At 43.4% G+C, this 20,540-nt stretch overlaps 2 protein-coding genes and 1 pseudogene across 3 annotated transcripts in view; all 3 read right to left on the minus strand.

Annotated features, from left to right (window-relative positions):
• Positions 1-20,540, minus strand: part of RAPGEF5 (Rap guanine nucleotide exchange factor 5) — a 199,741-nt gene that overhangs the window by 137,632 nt on the left and 41,569 nt on the right. The window contains exons 4-5 of the mRNA XM_081102021.1: positions 13,987-14,108; positions 11,900-12,068 (exon numbers count right to left, since the gene is read on the minus strand). Of these exons, the coding sequence (XP_080958147.1) occupies positions 11,900-12,068; positions 13,987-14,108 (291 nt within the window). The remainder of the gene's footprint in view (positions 1-11,899; positions 12,069-13,986; positions 14,109-20,540) is intronic.
• LOC308527276 (small ubiquitin-related modifier 3-like) lies at positions 15,900-17,857 on the minus strand (annotated as a pseudogene). Its single transcript has 2 exons — positions 17,797-17,857; positions 15,900-16,213 (listed from the first exon to the last, which is right to left on the minus strand). The product of its transcript is annotated as a small ubiquitin-related modifier 3-like (transcript).
• On the minus strand, positions 17,943-20,459 carry LOC308526807 (large ribosomal subunit protein uL1-like). The gene has a single exon (XM_081102022.1). The coding sequence runs from the start codon at positions 18,907-18,909 to the stop codon at positions 18,412-18,414; it is 498 nt and encodes a 165-aa protein (XP_080958148.1). The 5' UTR covers positions 18,910-20,459; the 3' UTR covers positions 17,943-18,411.

The following is a 20,540-nucleotide window of genomic DNA, read 5'->3' on the forward strand; positions in this document are numbered from 1 at the left end:
TTTTATAACCTCAGCCGCCAAACCAAATTTATATGATTAAGTTGAGGTGACTGACAGATCTGTCAGGAAATGAAGCACCAAACGCACTGAGACACCAGGGCACATCACAAGGGCTTGGATACTCCGTTTGGGTCCACAGAGAGGGCGGCTGCTCATGCTGTCCCCTGCAGACACCTGGGGGAGTTGACAGGGTGAGGTATTTCGCACCACAGATTCTGTCATGAATGTCATTTCAACAAACTTCTGAGAGAAACTCAATATTCCCAGGGAAGCCCTTGTGTTTGTGGCTGATAATGACTACTTCATGAGTGATGGCTGAGAAGTTGCTGGCTCAGTGGCAAATAATGTAGTCCCTGTTCAGAAGCAAAACCATCTGTCATCATTCTCCCAGCACAAAACGTGCCTCAGCACAAGCGTTTCTAAAGGAAATGTGCCCGGGAAAGCCGGGTGATGATCTCCAGCGAGCTGCCCGCAGCCCCTGTCCCACCTTTATCGCCTCCATCAGCACAGTTTAAGCCCGGGACCTCCCAAATCTTTCTCCTGCCCGAGCTCCCCTTGTTCTTCCATTTGCCTTCAGCGGGGCTCTAGGTGGCAATTCCAGGAATTTTCACCCATGTGGGGAATCTTTAGGCTCTCGGAACTTGGCATAACTTACACTGAACTCCTCTTCCTCCTGCCCATGCCCCTCACAGCTCAGCTCCATGGTCGCCCTGTGGCCACCCCTTCCTCCCGCCCTGCCAGACACCCGACTCTCTAGCTTCCCTTCCCCAGGCTCTGCTCTCCTTCCGTCCCTCATGGTCACGGTCAAGCCTCACTGACAGTCGAGGTCTGCACCTTCTCTTGCACAAATTATTTTAACCACTTGATCAACTTCTCTGTCTCTGGCTTCTCCCCCTTGTGCTCAATCTCCTGCAGACACAAGGATTACCTTCCTAAGACCCAGATCTCATCCTGCTGTTCTCCAGACTCCAAACCAGCAAGGGCTACCCCGCTGCCTGCCAAGAGGTCTAGAATTCAGACACACCCTTTCTTTCCTGCGACTGTGCCCCTGCCCCTGGCATGAGCAGGCACCCACATCTCGCCTGCTGGAAAGGGGAGTCTTGGGAGCAGAACTGGTGGGAATGAGCAAACAGTAGAAGTTTGAAAAGGGGAAAGCAAGAGAGAAGGCTAACCCTCAACCACTTGTCTTCCTCACCACTTGGGTCCCACCTCAGCTTGATGCCAAAATGCCCAGAAACACCCCACCGTCTTTCCCCAGCAAATGTATTTTCATAAAATGTAGATGAATTCTGATTATTTTATGTATGTAAATACACATCAGTGTAGTCCAGTGAAGACAACGTTGTCACATATCAGATCAAAATAGATAATGAAACAGGTGGGGCAAGGGAGAGTAAAGCAAAGAATCAATTGCAATACTTGCATATTCCCCATGTATTGCCCAGTGGACAAGAGAGGAAGAGGGAAGTTCCGAGTGTGGCTAGGGAAGGGAAGCACAGAAACCCGGGCTGGAATCCCCAGTTAACGGCAACGACCAGCTGACTTTAAGACAGAAAAGGACTGACCCCAGGAAGAAAGACCCCTCCCCGAGGGTGTGTGCCAGCAGGAAGCTCCTGCCCAGTGGGCACACCCCTTTAAGCATGTTCGTGGTTGCTTCTCTGCCTCTGCTTAACAAGAGCCCAAGCCTGAACCCAAGTCCTAGTGCTGCGGGCAGACGTCTTTATAAGTTGGAGAGGTTACTATCTAAGGGTAGTTGAGAGGACACAGGAGTGGCAAAAGCCTGTGGTCCTCTGCACTGGTCCCTCTAACTATCAAACTGGATATATTATCATTCAACCCAGCTCCCACCAAAAAACAAACAAACAAAAATCCTCCCCTCCCCCACAGACTTCCCTGAATTTTGAGGCACAAATTCAGCAAGTCCATCCTCCTAGTTGCAAGTCAGCCTTGATTTTCTCTCCTCTCGCTGCAAGCACAGCCACCCACCCACAATCCCCATGGCATGCACCCTGGAATCCTACTGGCTTCCAGGTGTATCTCTTATTTGACCACTTCTTACCACCTCTGCTACCACTGTGGCCCAGCCACAGAATCTCTCGCTTGGACCCTGGGCCAGAGTGGACTTATTAATATGCAAGTTAGATCATGCCCCTCCTTTGCTCAGAATCCTCAAATGACTCTCCATGTCCTTCTGCATAAAATCAAAGTCTGTACGAAGCCCTTGGGATCTGGCCTCCTGGTCTTTTTCTCACCCCTCCCTCTCTTATCTCCTCCAGCCACACTTGCTTTGTTTCTGATGCTTCTGCCTGGAGCCTCTGCACCGGCTGTCCTTTCATCCTGGAACGCCTTCCTCAGATACCCACATCCCTCAGACACCCACATTGCTCCTCTCCTCACATCCTTCAAGTCTCTGACAACTTCCCAGAGAAGCCTTCGCTGACCCATATCCATAGCCCCCATATTTCCCACTTTATTTTTCTTCATAAAGCTTTCCACCTTTAACCAACATAAATCTGTTCTAGACTGAAGGCTCTGTGGGAATAGAGGTTTGTCTGTTTTGTTCATTGTTGCATTCTCAACACTTAGAACACAAACTGGCGTGACAGGCATTCAATAACTATTTGTTGAAGACAGGGTGGGGCAAACGTAGGTTTATAGCTGTGGGTACATGAAACACAGAATTTATTCTTATATTATTATTATTCATGGCATTATTTTCCACAGGAACAACTGCATATTCACTGAGTGCCTTAAACTTCAAGGAATGCTCTGCTATGAACTACCATCCCAGGAGTATTGCTGCACAAGATATTAACTAGTTACCTCATCAAGTCAACTGAAGGACTCTGCTTATACCCAAGAACTATTCCCTCCAGTTATTCACACATTCTCCTAGCTCCCTGCAGCAGGTCTTCCTTTCAGTGAACTTTTTGTCACCAAAATCCAACAAGACTGACTTTCTTATACCTAATACCAAAGATCTGGTAACTATGAAAACATATTCAATAACAGCAGCATAATTACCACCCCCTCTGCCTGATCTTTTTCTAAAAAATAATTAGCATAGCCTTAATGTCAGTACCCAGCCTAGGCAACTGCTTGACAATCAGTTACGTAATTCGTAAGGCAAAAGAAAAGAAGCAGAAGTTCCCCACCCAAGAACATCTCTCAACACAAACTCTCAGCTCAACATGGTTGAGTTCTAATAAAGAGCCTTAGGAGGCAGCACACAGGAACCGTGATCTGGGCAGTAGTTTCATACCAGTCCCAGCATCATCTCCAGCAACTTGGATTTAACTGGCCTCCCCTGCAGAGGTTCCCAGAATTCTCTTTGTGAAAATGTCTTCATGAGAATTAGTATAATGGATTTGAGATTATTATTCCAATGAAGTTCTCACAAAGAAAACTTACTGTAATTCTATACATGAGCTAGAAGATTGTTTAATCAAAACATTTGTGCTTCAAAATTCAAGAGCAATCAGTACCATCTTGGAGTTGGAAAAGCCTACTTCTTTTTCAAAAGTGGAAGAGGTTTCCTGGTATTCCACGGCGGGAGGTTGGAAGCATTTTCTTAGAGAAATATTATTATCATTTATTATTATTAAATATTATTAAAATTCACTAGTTCTATGTCGCAATATTGAATAGCATATGTGGGCTGCCAAGGGCTACCACAACATACAACATTGTTCCTACAGAAAAAAAAAATGTGTTAAATACATCCCAATAACCGCAAAATAGACAAACATTTGGAGTCAAGTTGTTCAGGAGATAGAGACTGTGCATAACTGGCACCAGTCAATCCCGCTGAGAAGTCACTCACGACCTTCCTTCCAGGACTGCTGAGTCAGCACTGCTGGGCATGGCGATGTTGCCGATGCTGCAAGTGACAGACTCATCTAACAATATGAAATGTGGCCTCAGTCAGCTTTGGTGTAACATGCTCCTACTGCCATCTCAGAGGCTTTCATTTGTTTCTGAGTGTGCCTCATATACATACTACACATTAACCTATGGGTTAAACAGAGATATTCTGGATTGGGACTGAGGAGGGTGGGTAACACACCTGTCTTCCAATTGGAATTCTTACAGAAAAGAGGATGTCAGGCAGGCCTGTCCACTACCTCCCACGGAAACCCCCACAGCCAGGCTCATGTTGACCTGTCCTGGTCTGTTTGGTTTGAAGGAACTTGAGAGAAACATGATTTTTAGGATGGATTTCAGACTACTCCTGCTAGGGGCTAATGAAATTCCAGGACACAGACATTGTTAGAACCAAGACAGGAATCTTTCAAACAGGAGATATACAGCACACAAATATGTGAAAAAAATCATAATACCCAGTAGATGTAGCAAAATCTATCTTTAGGATACTCTGCAACCAAGTGAGAGTCACTTAGACCGATCTGTGATGGTCAGAGGTGTCTTGGGAGAAGTAACATCCAGGGTGAGTTTCTGATGGGTAAGGATGGCCCTAGAACTGCATCAGGGTGACCTGGACATGCAAGTGGAAAAATGGCAAGAAGTAAAGCCAAGGCCAGACCAGTCAGGCTCCATCTGTTATTGCTAAAGAATCTGGGTTTTAGGCTGAAAGCCATGAACTTCTGCTATAAAGCAAAGGAGATGGGTGAAGAAGTAACTAGAAGACATACAACCAAAGGTGGGTTTGGTTTTCTTGTTATGATTGAGACAATCATTTGGTTACTGAAGGAGAAGAGCCAACGGGGGGGGGGGGGGGGGGAGAGAGAGAGAGAGAGAGAGAGAGAGAGAGAGAGAGAGAGAAAGGGAACGAGAGAGAGAGGAAGCCAGGGAGAAAAATTAGTCTTGGGCAGGAGGAGGGCTCCTCCACCAAGCTCAGAAGGAAATGGCGCAGTTCACATTCTCCTGGGACAACCCAGAATCCATTTCACACCTGCTGATGGTCAGGCAAGAAAAGGTATTCTGGGACTTTTTCTTTCAGAAACATTTCCTGGGCCAGATATGAGCTTTTTCTTTCTAAGAAATCATTGCCAGCAAGTCCTCAAGAGAACACTCCTCAAGGAGCACAGACTCAATCTCTACCACGTCCAATACCTACTGACCCCAAGCGGGCGAGAAGGGCGTCAGACCAACACTCAAGTACTGTCCCATCCGCACCCTCCCCTAACACCTACGTTCTGGACAGGCCTGCTCTTCTTACTAAAGCAAATGCTATGACAAAAGGGAAAACTGGGGTGGTGGGGAAACGAGAATTGGATTTTTTCTTGAGGTCTTCAATATCATGAATATAAACACCTCTTAAACCTTCTTAAGAAAAGATACTTCTTCATACCATCAGGCTACTTACTAGTTATGCTTCTAAATGAAAGTTATCCATCAGTAGTACATTGTGAATGTGACAGGTTTCATTAGAGTACGGGGTATATAGTTACACACTCATCTAAAACTGAATAAAATTAGTTATTACTGATATCTCCTTTGTATATTTTACATTGAGGATTTTAGCATCAATCCTGAATATTTAAACAGCTACAATTCAAAAGCTAGCACAACCGGACCTAAAAGTTCAATTTTTATTAAAATTCCTGTACTACTCTTAAACACTGACGCACTCTGACAAAGATAAGCAATCTGTTACCACACCTGCAATAAGCCTTGTGTGTAAACAATGGAAATTTGGGAGGATTTAGCATTTCCTTGGGAGAAGGGGTAATGAGTAATAGCAAAGATTAACGTCAGCTGACTTCAGAGTCATTTTTGTATAAACAATTTAAAGTGATAAATGGAAATTTTCTTCACCTTTGATCCCAACACAAAACTTATGCCAAATTCCATCATGAAAAACATTTTTGCGAAATGCTAAAAAAATGTTTTGTTTACTCGCGCAGTATTTCCTCCTGCCCAAAGATCGTAAAATGAAGATCCAATTAGGAAAGTCAACACTACAAAGGGTAGGTTTAGGATGCACGAATGGCCCATGTGAGGTTGAGCTCCTCAATTAGGAAGAGTTAATCCAGCACCATTTCCTAAATGAAAGATGCTGATGGGTTTCTCATGCTGTTTCTACCTGTCAGGTGGACATGGAACAGCTAGGGAAGATGAGGAGAATGAAAGGAGCGGAGATGACAGGACAGTGGGAGGTGCCAGTGTAGACTGGGTGCTAAGGGGACACAGGGACATAAATCTGGAGGTCACCACTGTGGAGTTGATATCAAATACAAGACTGGCTGAGGGCACATCCAGATGAGAGAGAAAAGGTCTGAAGAATGAGCTCCGAGACGCTCCCTGTTTAGAGGTCAATGTTTCCAAAGGCAGGTTTTATTATTAACAGGGGCGGTGAGGCCAAAGACCAGGAGGCAGCTGCCACTGGAAAGATCGGTCAGTTTGGGAAGAGTTAACATCCTAATAATACTGAGGCCTCCAACCTATGAACGTGGATGCATCCTCCACTTCTCTGTCTTATTTCATTTGGCTTTTGAAATGTTTGGCAGGCACCTTTTGCACACACTTTTACATTTACACCTAAGTAATTCATAGTGGGGTGTGTTTTTTTGTCCTAATAGACAGAAATAGAATTGAATTTTGTATATTGACCTTGTATCCTGTGACTGTGCTAAATCCACTTATTAATTCTGGTAAGTTTTTTGTAGACTCTAGGGGATTGTCTATGTATACAATTGTGTTATCTGCAAAGATAGACAGCTTTAGTCTTTTCTTCTCATCTGTATACCTTTTACTTCTTTTTCTTGCTTATTGCACTGACCAGTACTGGAAAGAAGTGATAAGAAGGGATGTATTAATCTTGTTCCCAATCTTAAGAGAGAAAGACAATTCTTTCTCACTAAGCATCATGTAAACAAAAGATTTTATCAGGTGGAAGAAGTTGCCTTATATTCCTAGCTATCTGAGAATTTTTTTATCATGAATGAATTTTGAATTTTCTCAAAAGAGTTATCTGCATTTATGGAGTTTATCATATAAGTTTTATTCTTAGACTGTGAATACAGTGAATTGCATTGATTTTTGAATGCTGAACCATCCTTGTATTTCTGGGATAAACTCCCCTTTTTCATGATGTATGATCATCTTTATACATTGCTGGGTTCCATTTACTAATACTTGAGAAAGATTTCTGTGCTTGTATGCATGCGTTGTATTGGTCTGTTTTCTTTTTCTGAAAACATTGTTGTCACTGCCAGGGCAGCTTGGGCAAAACAACTAAGTCAGCTGCTCTCCTTTTGTCAAGGAGGGGAACTCCTTGAACACAGAAACAGATCACAGACCATAAACTCGGCATGTCGATTAAGCAGACACAAGACAAAAATGTTACTGTGAATTCAAATAACAAACTATCTTATTTCTTCCAGCAGGACCTACAATTAGGAGCCGGAGAGGGTGTGGAGAGGCAGCCTTTCCACCAACATATGTAACAGCTAACGACAGGGACCTGGAAATGTACTTCAGTCGGATGCCTTTACTGAGCAGGTTAACAACACGGGCTTCTTTCCCTTCCGTCTGGCTGTCCAGCAGGATGCAGGCTTATTGGGGAGCAGACAGACTGTTCAAAGAAAACGGAAGAAGCTACATTCTTCTTTAGATGTGTCTGAGCGTGGCGGGAGTCTGATTTTAGCAATCCTCTACAGCTCTTCTAAAAACGGCATCGATGCTGACTGTCCTGTAATTGGCAGAGTTTAGTTCAGGGCTCACAGGCACGGCTATTTGAGCACCTCCACACCCACCTGTAACGGTGGCTGAATTGAACTAGCGAAGCTTCCTTGCAGCCTAAATTCCGAGTCACAGAGTCACAGCTGGAAAGAAATGTCCCACTCGCCCTGAAGGAGTCACTAGGCTGCCTTTCCCTACTCTGTCACTTCAGCAATTCCTACCTCCACCCCCCCCCCCCCCCGCCCCGCCTCAGGTTTAAATATGGGTCAGAAGTTCCAAGAAAAGGAGCTGGAACAAAGTGCATCCTGGGAGATTTGACTGACTTTCCGTTTGAATGAGGTGCCATGTCTGATATTTTCCCCCTGAGGTAATACCCTTGACAACTGAGTCACTCATTCCTTTCAAATTATCTCCTCAGTTTGGATAGAAGTGTTATTTTGCGTAGAGGAGGGATTTTGTTGCCTTACATTAGCCCAGAAACCTGCAGCAGCTCCATTTTCCTCCCTGCTTTACACGTTTCTTTAAAGTGGAAAAACCTCACTTTTCTTTTTCAAAATACCTTTGTACAGAACAGGTTGCATTGACATAGAGATAGTAAGTAGTTTCCTTCCATAGTTTTAAAGAGATTCGGAGAGAAGACAGCAAATTAGTGAGGCCGACCGGAGAACTGCATGGCTGACCTTAGTAACCTTCAAATATCACAAAGGTCAGTAGGAGGACCAGGAGACGGGCTTTCTGCTCATGAGTGGTCAACCTCGATTAGTGCACCCGGCAGACGTTAGAGGGCATTTCAGTAGAATGGATAAAAAGCTGAATGGACAGGACTAAGAATGACAGAAAAATGGAAAAAGATTTCGATACAAACAGCAAGAACAGTAAGTTACTAAAAGAAAGAGACAGGGACTGGAGACATCATGGAAGTTTTGCAGTGAAAGTAGGACTTGGGCTCCCCCTTGAGGGATGGGTAGAAGTTGACTGGACAAGAGAGAAGCTGAAGAGAGAGCAGAGCATCCTATGGGCCTGAGGGAACACGTGGGTGTGGGGCGGGGCGGAATGAACGTGGAGCACCGGGCAAGAGCAGGAGTTATGACAGGATCATATGCATGAAACCACAGAAAGGGCTGTGACAACTGAGAGGGCAATGTCTCCAGGCACCTTTTTCCTGATTGTGCTTTATTGTAAGTCTGGCTTCCCAAAATTTGGCCGAAAACATTCTACCATAGCTTAGCGGTTGGCTTATAGCTCTACTGTAGGGAAAAAAATGCACGTCCTCTCTCTCCAGAAGAGACTTGCAGCGGTTCAGTAATTTCATCTGTTTGTAGTTAGGACTTATAATGTGGAACTGACAGACCCATAACTTCCTAATGACCCAATTTTCCCAGAGGAATTACTCCCAAATGCCCATGTTCACACCAACATAAAAAGTTTGCTGATAGGCAAGGCACGCTACAGTGATTCTCAATTCTAGAGGCATGACATTTGTGTTCAGGGACCAGTGTGACATAAGATTGGAAATAACCCGGAATAAATATTAAGACCCCACTTTTTAAAACATTTTCCTTTTCAGAACTTACAAGAGACCTAGGATTTCCCTATATACAGTCACCTCACTCACTGGCATCCCAGTCTGCGGAGTAAGGAGAAAGGACTGGAGCTACAGCATGAGGCCTGCTTGCGAGTGGAGTTCAGTTGCCCTTGTGCCCCCATTCATTCAGGTGTGCCCATGGGGGTGCACACAGTTCCATCTTGCCCTCAGGACGGGGAACGGTTAAGAGCTGCTAAAATATGCCAGAGCCAAAGCAAGGCACAGCCACCTCTAACTTAAGAAGCAGGCCACTCCTTCTTAGAAAGCTGGTTCAAGTTTATTGAAAGGCTCCTTGGTTTTTCTCAGGAAACTTCTGACCCATATTAAAAGCACATTACACTACAGAACATTTTCTGTACTTAGACAGCTGAGTGGGGAGTTAATATTTGAAGGTTGCTTTATCCTTGCAAGGTCCTCTGTAAACAGTGGTGGTGAATTCATAACCATTTCAGAGTCAGTCTAACATTTTTATAGCTTTCATTTGTAACATCTCAGAAAGGGAAGCTAGAATGACCCCATACTGCCTAGGAACCAGGGAGCAGGTGCTAAAAGCATGGGCATGAGAGTCAGATAGAAAAGCACTCACATCCTAAACACTCCACGCACTTGTATGTCCCTGGACAGGCTACCTGACTTCAGTTTCCTCGCTTACAAAATAGGAAAAATAGTAGTAACTGTCTTACAGGATTCATCTGAAGATGAAATAATGAATATAGAGCAGTGGTTCCCAACGTGGGGCGTGCCCCACAGGGGGGGCAATTTTATTTTTAAGGGGACAATTCGAGAATAAGTTGTTAACAGTGAATTTTTGTATTTCTTACGGTTCTAGGGGCCTCATGCACAGTATATAAATATATATTGTGACATGTTATGCATTTCAGTACTCTAATATATGTTTTGAAACTTTATTTGCTATTTTTTCGTATCACTTCATATTATTATTTTTAAAAATAATTTCTTAGTGATTTCTTCCTCAGTACTTCAACTGTCCTTTCATTCTTTTATTTTTCTCTTTCATGGATGCCATGTTCTTTGGAAGCTTGTTTAGACCAAGTCAATGACCTTTTAGGCTTCCTCCACATGAATAGGAGTTCATTTTTTTAATGATAAGAATTATATGTCACAGGGGGGCATCAGGATTTTAGAGATGCTTACGTGGGGCATGGCCAAAAAAAGGGTGGGAACCACTGAAATAGAGCATTTAGCATAGTTCCTGACAGAAAATGTGTTCTCTACAGTCAAACTTTCCATTAGCCCAGTGTCTCATTAGTATTCTGATACTTATTTTTCTAAAAGCCTATATTAACTGTTCAGTGTTGTCTTTTTTTTTCTTCATTTTGTTAATTCTCACCAGGAGGATATTTTCCCCATTGATTTTGAGAGAGAATGGAAGGGAGGAAGGAGGAGAAGAAGAGAGAGAAACATCAACGTGAGCGAGACACATTGGTGATTGGTTGCCTCCCGCATGTGCCGTGACCTGGGCTAGGGACTGAACCCAGTATGTGCCCTTGATCAGGAATGGAACCCGAGAGCCCTCGTGCTGGGGCCAACAGTTTAATCACTGAGCCACACCAGCCAAGGCTAACTGTTCTTTTTAACAAGGGTAATTTATCTTTGTTATGGGTGTAGGTATTTCTCCTAGAACCCATGAGATGAGGATAATACTACTTGCCCAGCTAACTGAAAGAGTCAACAGTTTGGGAATACATTCTAAAAACTAAATACGTGAAAGTTATTAACTGAAATTTTTAATCTGCAATACACCATAGTTAAGTAAGCTTGTCATTAATGATGCGGACAGTTCTGAGTTGCACACGCGGTATGTTCTTGGTTTTTGTTTCCCCACAGTGCCCCCATGTCAGAATGCCATATCATGACAAGTCTTTTTTCACAAACCTTCTCTAAAACGAGTTAATTTTAATTCATTTTAATCATATAGTGACTCAGTATCTTCATGTGTTTTATATTTTAATATCACTTGAGGATATTTTTTCCATTGATTTTTAGAGAGAGTAGAAGGGAGGAAGGGAGAGAAGAGAGAGGGTAGGATGGAGGGTGAAGAAAACATTTGGATGTGAGAGAGACACATCAACTGGTTGCCTCCCACGTGCACCGAAACCAGGGCTGGGGACTGAACCTGCAACCCAGGTATAAGCCCCTGACTGGGAATCAAACCCAAGACCCTTTGGTGTACAAGCTGATGCTCTAACCACTGAATACACCAGTCAGGGCTATGACTGGTGTTTTAATTTGCCAAATGCTGCTTCTAGATTATTTTCCTAAATGTCTGTTGAGCTCTTTCTTAGGAAAGTCACAACTTGGGTAGTGAATAAGATATGAGTTACTATTTTATTCTCAACTCAAGTCAAGTCATGTTTATTTCTAATTTAGATCATCTACTAATATAGCAATAATTAAATTAGGTGCAGCACAGTGTAGCTGGCAAGGCAGGAACTTCTGAGATTTGAATATTAAGTCAGTCATTTAATAGCTGATTTCACTTTAAGCAATTTATCTTACCTTTCTGAATTTGCAGCTGAGAAATGGGACCAGAACAGCTACCTTTTAAAGGAAATGGTCATCTTAAAGAGCAAAGAACAGTCCCCAGACACAGTAAATGTTCTTAACGTGAGAATAATTTAACAACAGAACGAAACAGCATCCACTTACAGTTCACAGATGCCAGCTCTGGTGCGAATGACAGGCACAAGCTGCAGTAACATTTTGACACCATTTTGCCATTCTTCTTCTCGTTCGAATTCACAGTATAGATAGCTACACTCATCAGATGAAAACTGATAGAAAACGTAAGTGTCCTGAAAGTATAAATGCTGGTCCACTGTTGGAAAGAAAAAAGGTGTGGGTCAGTTTTTTAAAGTATATTATTTAGAGAGTCATAAACCCAATACTAAGCTGAAGGCATCACTAAGTACTATTCGCCAGGGGTGGGACTACAATCACACAGTCTAAATCTGTTCATGTTCACAATTCTAGTGAATTCAAAAGGATTTACTGACCAATCTATTTTTATTATTTGAAGCTTTGACCAGCATATTCACACATATTTGATCACTTTTCTGCTTTAGGGACAGGTAAAATCTATAGTTATTCAAAGATAGTGAGGAGACATTTCTTTAGAGTCCCAAAGTAGACTGATATATTACTTTAGTGGAACACAAGTACACCATGGTGGCAAGTTCTAGATCAGTGGTTCTCAACCAGGGTGACTGTGCCCTCCCCAGGGAACACTTGGCAATGTCTAGAGATGTTCTTGGTTGTCACAGCTAGGGGGTGCTACTGACATCTAGAGGGTGGAAGAAAGAGATGCTGCAACACATTTTACAATGTTTGGGCCAGCCCCTTACAACTAAGAACTATCTAGCCCAGCCACGGGCAAACTACGGCCCGCGGGCCGGATCCGGCCCGTTTGAAATGAATAAAACTAAAAAAAAGAAAAGACCGTACCCTTTTATGTAATGATGTTTACTTTGAATTTATATTTGTTCACACAAACACTCCATCCATGCTTTTGTTCCGGCCCTCCGGTCCAGTTTAAGAACCCATTGTGGCCCTCGAGTCAAAAAGTTTGCCCACCCCTGTTCTAGCCCAAAATGTTAACATTATCAAGGTTGGTAAACACCATTTTAAAGGAATCAGAACTGGAGACTTTTCCAAAAAATATTAACACAAAATGTTTTGTGGAATCTCTCAAGCAAGTTGCTAACATTGCTCAAAGGTAGCTAACTGGTTTTCTAAATAAGAGAAGCAGGTGTTAGGTATTACTAACTCACTAAGATTATACCTCTTTCCCCATCTGAACCACTCTTCCACAGTGGGACTTGGGTTATGCCTTTCTGAAGCTTACTAAGTTCTCTGGCCCTCAATATTTATTACCTAGAGCCGTAGTCGGCAAACCGCGGCTCGCAAGCCACATGCGGCTCTTTGGCCCCCTGAGTGTGGCTCTTCCACAAAATACCACGGCGGGCATGCACATACAGTGCGATTGAAACTGTGGCCCATGCGCAGAAGTCGGTATTTTGTGGAAGCGCCACACTCAGGGGGGCAAAGAGCCACATATGGCTCGCGAGCCGCGGTTTGCCGAGCTGCAGTTTGCCGACCACTGACCTAGAGGGGAAAAAGGGGGGGAGGGGGCTTTACATTAACCAACCAGCATCTCTGTGAAAGAGCTAAAAAGAAAAAATCAGATTGCATCACTCCTATTCTCCAAAACCCTGGGCTCAACAACAACAAAAAAGAGAGATCAACTATCTTTTTAGTTTCTAGTTAACAGCAATTTTCTGTTCTGTTTAAACAGCTAATTTTTATAGGTCATATCTCTAACTGTTCATGATTACTTAGTCAATCAAAATGGCATACACATTCCACTCATAAAATCAGTCTCTGATGATAATTCTAAGTACAGCAAGATAAAATCACACATTTAGGGCAACTAAAAATGTCACTGATTAAAAAAAAAAAATGCGAGCAGCATTTAGAGTAGAGAAGGGAGGGGGGTAAGCGAACAGCTCTTATAGGCAGATGTCTATGAATCAGCAGGCACCTAATTATTTTCACAAAAGGTGTGAGAGAGATAACAATCTAAAGACGACCTATCATTTTTATGTATAAAATAGGACAGAATGCAAATATTTATCTGAAAAACCAATGTTCATCCAGATAACTAGAATATCAAGTATATTTTGTCTGGTCACTTAATAAAATAACGATTCTGTGCCTTCCCAGCATGTCCTACTAACCTGATGATAGAATCCCCATGTCCAGGAGAATCTGCCAGACCCCGATGGCCGTGGATCTGCACTGGACGAAAGGACAGTGTTCCAGAAGCCAGTCGACCAGTTCTGACCCAACACAGCTTCGCCTGCATAAAACAAAGCCGTTCACATGAGACATCGTGGCCACTCATTTGCCAAAAGATTGGTATTTAACAGCATCCCTCCCATGTGCTTGCTTTTTAAAACAAGTGACTCAATAATCCATGACATGTACCTCTGATTCATTCCTCTTTTGGATTTTAGCTCAAATATCACTTCCTTAGAGGGACTTGGAATCAAATTCTCTTATTCTTTTTCTTCAAGTCACCTTACATTTAATAATGATACGTCTTTCTGAGTGAATAATATCTGCTTTCCCCACTTAAGAATAAATTTCAGGAGACCAAGGATTATGAATAACTCACTATTAAATCCCAATAACTAGGACAGTCCAGGTACACAATACGTAAGTTTGCATATATGAATTTAGCAGTCCTTTATAGAAAGATAATGCTTCTGCCTCAGCAAGACAAGTACCTCAAGTTGGTGGTGATAGACTTTGGTTCCACCATTTATAGATTTTTATCTAGTCTCTTTTTTCCCCCAAATACAATATTTAATACAAGAGACAGGATATCAAACTATCTTTACTGTTTACAGTAAAGGGCAACAAAGAATGTACAAATTGTGAACAAACAGCAGAGCCAGCAGACACCACATCCACACCCCAACAGCAAAACACAAAGGAAAGGCAAGACTCTGGGCAAGCAAGTGATGATGGTCCAGGCCACACTGTCCAGGTACCAGAACGAGGCAGAGCAGGGCCCTCAGGCAGCAGGGGTTCCATACAGAAGGACAGGAGGAGAACTGAACGATTAGTAGGTACAGGCTCCAAAATGTTTCACAGAAATGAAACCACAGCCAATGCCAGGAAACAGCAGAGCACAGTCCGTGAGAACAACAAGAAGTCATCTTTGCACGGGGCCCATTTGTAACCACACTTTGGAGTCGCTCTTTGACACAAAAACATCAGCAATACTTCATCGTACTTTTTTTTATAGAGAGACCATAATTATTCATCAGAAGCAAATACTAGAAGAGATCTGAGGCCACAATACTACTGCCAAGTGAGAAATATGGGAATTGCTTTCCTCTGTATTAAAAGGGAACACCTGAAACTAATACAAAATAATATTGAATATAAACTGTAATTGAAAAAAATTTTAAAAGAAGGGGAAAAGCCAGTATCTGCTGCAGCCTGCTTTGGCCATGCACGATCAGGGGCCCTGGGCCTGGCCCTACCCCAGGGGACACTGGAGGAACAGAGCACCCAGGCCTGTGCTACTGAGGGACTCAGTTATTTTTCTTTTCACCTTTTAAAAAGCATTCCAGTATTCCCCCTTCAACTTTACCATATTCTCACCAAACTTAAACTTGCAATATTTAGCACTGAAAGAACCCACAGGACAGTAAGTGGACCTACAAGAAACAGTTAAGTGGAAGTTTGTCTCCCCACAATGACCCAAAATTTGCCCACAGAAGCACCCCCACTTTGGTGATGTGAGATCTCTATACTGGAATAAGCAGGGGGTAAGATTCCCGTCTAAACTAAAAAGCTTCGGGGAAATGTTGTAAGAGGGGGAAAGACAAAAATGAGAGCAAAAACAAACCCCCGAAATTTTGCAACTCATTTCCTAAACAGACATGACACTGGCTGGCCCAGTTCAGGTAAGGATTCGCCCCTGCAGCCAGTTTTGAGTGGCACCCGCAGTAAGTCAGAGAGGAAAGGAATTTTAGTGGATGTCCTCGGTTCCTGCAGACTCCTTGGTGATCGGCATGGTCACGTGATCACTAGTCAACAGCAAATGCTAGGCCGATGACAAAGTTGGCTGGCCCCTCTACAGACCACATCCCAAGAGTCAGCCAGTTGCTATGAGCCTCCTGTCGGCAGCTGGAACACATCCATGGTGTCTTCATCCTCCATCTCCAACGGGGAGAAGGTATCTGCTTCATTAATTGGCTGCCCATCAAACCGGAACCTAATCTGTCTCATTGACCAGCCCTGCAGCTCACAGTAGGCCTTCATCAGCTTGCTCAGTGGGGTGTGTCTCTTAATCTTGAACTGGACCACTGAGGCATCCTGCCCGGCCACTTTCAGAGTGATGTGGTCATTCAGTCTTCACTCCCTCCTTGGGCTTCTCCTCGGATATGGCTGCGCGCGGTTGTGGGGCAGTGGGGCGGCAGGGAATTAGGCACGCTCTAGAGACTCACCGCTCTCCCACCACAACTACTCTCTAGGACAAGCTTTGCCCCCCAAATCCTGGCTCATGGGTTGGCTGGTCCGAGGTCACAACGAACCCTGGGCATCGAGTGTGCGCCCAGTTGGGCTGAGGTTCCCGGCTCTAGTCTCTTTTTAAATAATAGTTTCGATTTTAAGGGGAGAGGGATGGAAAAGGAGAAATATCTATGTGAAAGAAAAAAATTGATCGGCTGCCTCCTGCATGCCCCTACTTAGGATTAAGTGCACAGCCTGGACATGTGCCCTGACCTGGAATCGAACCAACGACCTTCTGGTGCATGGGATGATGCCCAACCAGCTGAGCCCCACCGGCCAGGGCTTATCTAGTCTCTTTAATAAGAACAAAATAATTCCAAGAGAATTAGGCAAAGTTGGAACACAGTGGGTAATAGAGAATTTTGTTTGCTACTTTTCAGAGATTAAATCCCAGAATTTGTCTCAAAGGGCAATCCATTTGACTGTGAATCTTTTTAATATAATCTAAGCAATCTAGCTAAGGAACCTAGATCATAACACCCACAAATGCAGATGTGTGTGAAGGATTCCACTAACCACACACACATACAATATTCTCTGTAATCTGTCCTAAAATATACAACTATAATCAAAGGCTGTCCAATCTTGGTGTTACAAGAAGTATCTCAATCCTTCTTTTCCACCTTTATGAGCCTGTGATGAAAAACCCAAAGAAGAAAGCTTGCTGAAATGTGGATTTTCATTTGCAGAAATCTCATTGAATCCCACTCTCCCTTATGAGAAACTGTCACCAAAATGTTTTTTTTAAATGATGTATCATGTAAATGGCTATGTTCATTCTATATTTGGCACTTACGGACCAAAAGATGTTAACTTTATTTGTATTCCTAAAACAGGAAAATATTGTCTATCTCCTGTGATTGGCATAGGCACAAATAGCTAGAAATCACACAGTGACCAACAATACAAAGATATGCCACAAGGTGCTACAGTTTCCAGAGTGAAGAAAAAAATAAGCTTTTTCTGTGATGAGATCTGATCAAACATTCTAGCTTTTGATAATGCATCACAGTTTTTGGTACACTGCTACAGTTTGTAAGATGGTCTAAGGCAATTAAGGCAATACCGGACGTGTTTAATCGCAGGTTAGCATTAAGGCAATTAAACAGATTAACAGTCAAATAAATGGATGTGTTTTTTTAAACAAAATGAGAAAACAGATCACAACAAAACAGTTAATTAGACAATATTAACTTCTAATTCGATAGGACACCTGTCATGTGAAAGGCTCAAAGTGTTAATTAATTCCTCAACACCTCTGTCAATTAGCCAGCATCTTCAAACTAATTGCTCAAAGCACAGTTATCACTCGGATTAAACACTGTATCATTTGTAATCCTTATTCTCAGAACAGTCCAGCTCCTCTGCCTACTGTGTGGAACGTGAAAGGACACGATGGAACATTTACTGAATAAATAAAACTGTTAAATTGCAAAGGGTGGCTGGATGGATGTGCGCACATGTTTGTTCACAGGTGATGATGGCGGAGAAATTTCTCAGACGCGGATTCCTCAAAACCATGGTGAGGCATTACCTGAGATCTGGCTAACCTGCAGATTCTTTTTTTTTCTTTTTTTAAAAATATATTTTATTGATTTTTACAGAGAGGAAGGGAGAGGAATAGAGAGTCAGAAACATCGATGAGAGAGAAACATCGATCAGCAGCCCCCTGCACACTCCCCACTGGGGACATGCCCACAATCAAGGTACATGCCCTTGACCAGAATCGAACCCGGGACCCTTCAGTCTGCAAGCTGATGCTCTATCCACTGAGCCAAACTGGTTAGGCTAATCTGTAGATTCTGAGGCAGGACGGCTGGGTGGGGCCTGTGAGTCCTGGATTCTAACTGGCTCCCCAGTGATGCTGGTGGCCACAAAGCCCAACCCCCAGCTCTACCTTGTCATGGGGAAGGGTTCCCTCTGTTTGGGGGGCAGGGCTGAGTCAATATGCGAAAACATAGCACTGCCCTGGCAGTGGTTAGCAAGGAGGTGAGCTGCCTCTGCCTTTAACGCATCCTCCCGACTTCTTTTTTTTTTTTTTTTTCACAACGGCATTATGGTTTATTAGTGGGGCCTTAGTACAGGCGCTGGGGCTTGCCCATGGTGCTCTTGATGTACAAAGCCCGAACATTCTGCCAGTTCTTTTTGAGCAATGACACCAGGAAATTGACAGCTAAGTGGATGTTGTACACAAGCTCATCATCTGTCATCTTCACGTGGCCAACAGCCACCGCCAGACACAGCACCTTCCTCATCTGGAACTTGATGGTGGACTTCACCTCATCGACTTTGGCCACCATATTCTCATTGTGGGTCAACAAGGAAGGGAACTTGCCAGCCTTATTCAGGCTGGGGCCCAGGATTCGTGGGATCTGCTTGATCAGAGACTCTGAAGCCAAAAAGGCATCGTACTTCTTGGCCAGCCTCTTGACCAGCTTCTTATTCTTGCTGAGCTTCTTCAGCACCTCGATGTCCATGTGCGGGATGTCCACGGCCTTGGCCTCGTCGCAGTGCTGCTGGTCCCCCAGCACGCACACGGAGAACTTGGGGCGGGGCGTGGATGTAAGCCACATGGTTCCTCGCGCCGCAAAAACCGGGAAAGGGCAATCCTCCCGACTTCTGACCAGGCCCGCAACAATCCAGTTAAAATGCCCAAATCCACAGGATTTAAGGAGAGCAGCGAGGAGGGGAACGGAGACGGTTGGAAGGGAGCAATCTGACTACGGACAGCAGCTCTTATTCTCGGGGTATTTTCGGCGTTGTCCTGAATCCAGAAACTGTTGTGAGGACATGCAGACCTAACCACAGTCGCATGTGAGGCAGGAACGCTGTGATACGGAGGTGACTAGCTACAAGGCCAATGGGATTGCTCTAACAAAGCATTCTTTTAACAATCTCTGGAGCTGAGCGTTTGCTATATCTTAGCTTCCTTCTGTCTCTGGTTACATTTTTAGCAATTATTTCATGAGAGTGCAGACACAACTTTAATCTCAAATATACCAGTATATGGGGCGATGCTATTCAGAGACCAGCTCTGAAAGTAATTCTCATGTGGTGCATAGGGAACACTTTCCCTTAATTCACTACCAGACACACGAAAACGATGCCTTCTGGGCCACCATATTAGCACTTTGTCTTTATACCCAGAACATGCATCAGTCCTCAGATTTTAAAAGAAGGGAGGTTCTGGCCTGACCATTGGGAATCTGAAATAGCAAAAACACATGCTCTTTTCCCATTCTATTCCCACCAGTATGTTCTAACTTGGATGGATGGTTCTTTCCCAGAACCCAACTAATGTATATCTCTGCATTCTTTTTTCAATCTATATCCATAGAGGTCACATAAAGAAACAAAACAGAGCAATGACAGACGTTACACATAGCCTTATGTGTAGCGAAAATGAATCCCATGAACCCTGCTGAGAGCTCAGTTGGTTAGAGCCTCATCCCGATACCCCAAGGTTGTGAGTTTGCTCTCCATTCAGGGCTCATATAAGAATCAGCCAATGAATGCATAAATAAGTGGACAACAAATCTCTCTCTCTCTCTAGTCAATAAAAAATTTTTTTTAATGAATCCTATTAGGTCACTCACAACTAAACCCAAAGACTTTGTACAGTTCTTGTTTAAAAAAAATCAACGTGTCTAAGTTTAGTTAAAGAAATGACCTTTATTCTGGGAATTTTTCCTACTTTTTTTGCTGTCATTTATTCCTATTTTTTATGGTATTATGATTTCATTTCTATAAGAAAGAATAATGAAAATAAATGATAGGGTTTTTTTCTTTTTGAGGCTTTCTTCTGGTATTGTTTGGTGTGGTTTAATATCTTTACTTAAAAACAATAATAATATGGAAAACTAATAAAAAAAACTTTTGTTTTTCCTTTAACCTCCAGAAAATGAAAATATGGTCTCCAAACTTTCTAAGTGACCACTCTCTTGGTCCGGGTGTACTTTAAAGCAGGCCTCTAACCCACCCATTGACTCTAGCGCCTCTGCCCTATCCACTAGCCAAGGTGGAGAAATGCCATCCCTACGCCAACCTGCCCCTCCCGCTCTTCACAGCACCCAAGGGGATTCTCCCTCCCACCTGGCGAGCTGAGCAACGGTTCTCTCAGCCCATGGACCTGAGAGTCCTCTCAGATCCTCGATAAGGTCCCTGAAGGGGGACCTATATTTATTGACATCACAGTGTAGGACAC

The sequence above is a fragment of the Myotis nattereri genome, assembly GCF_964212035.1.
Source record: "Myotis nattereri genome assembly, chromosome: 11".
Classification (NCBI taxonomy): Eukaryota; Metazoa; Chordata; class Mammalia; order Chiroptera; family Vespertilionidae; genus Myotis; species Myotis nattereri.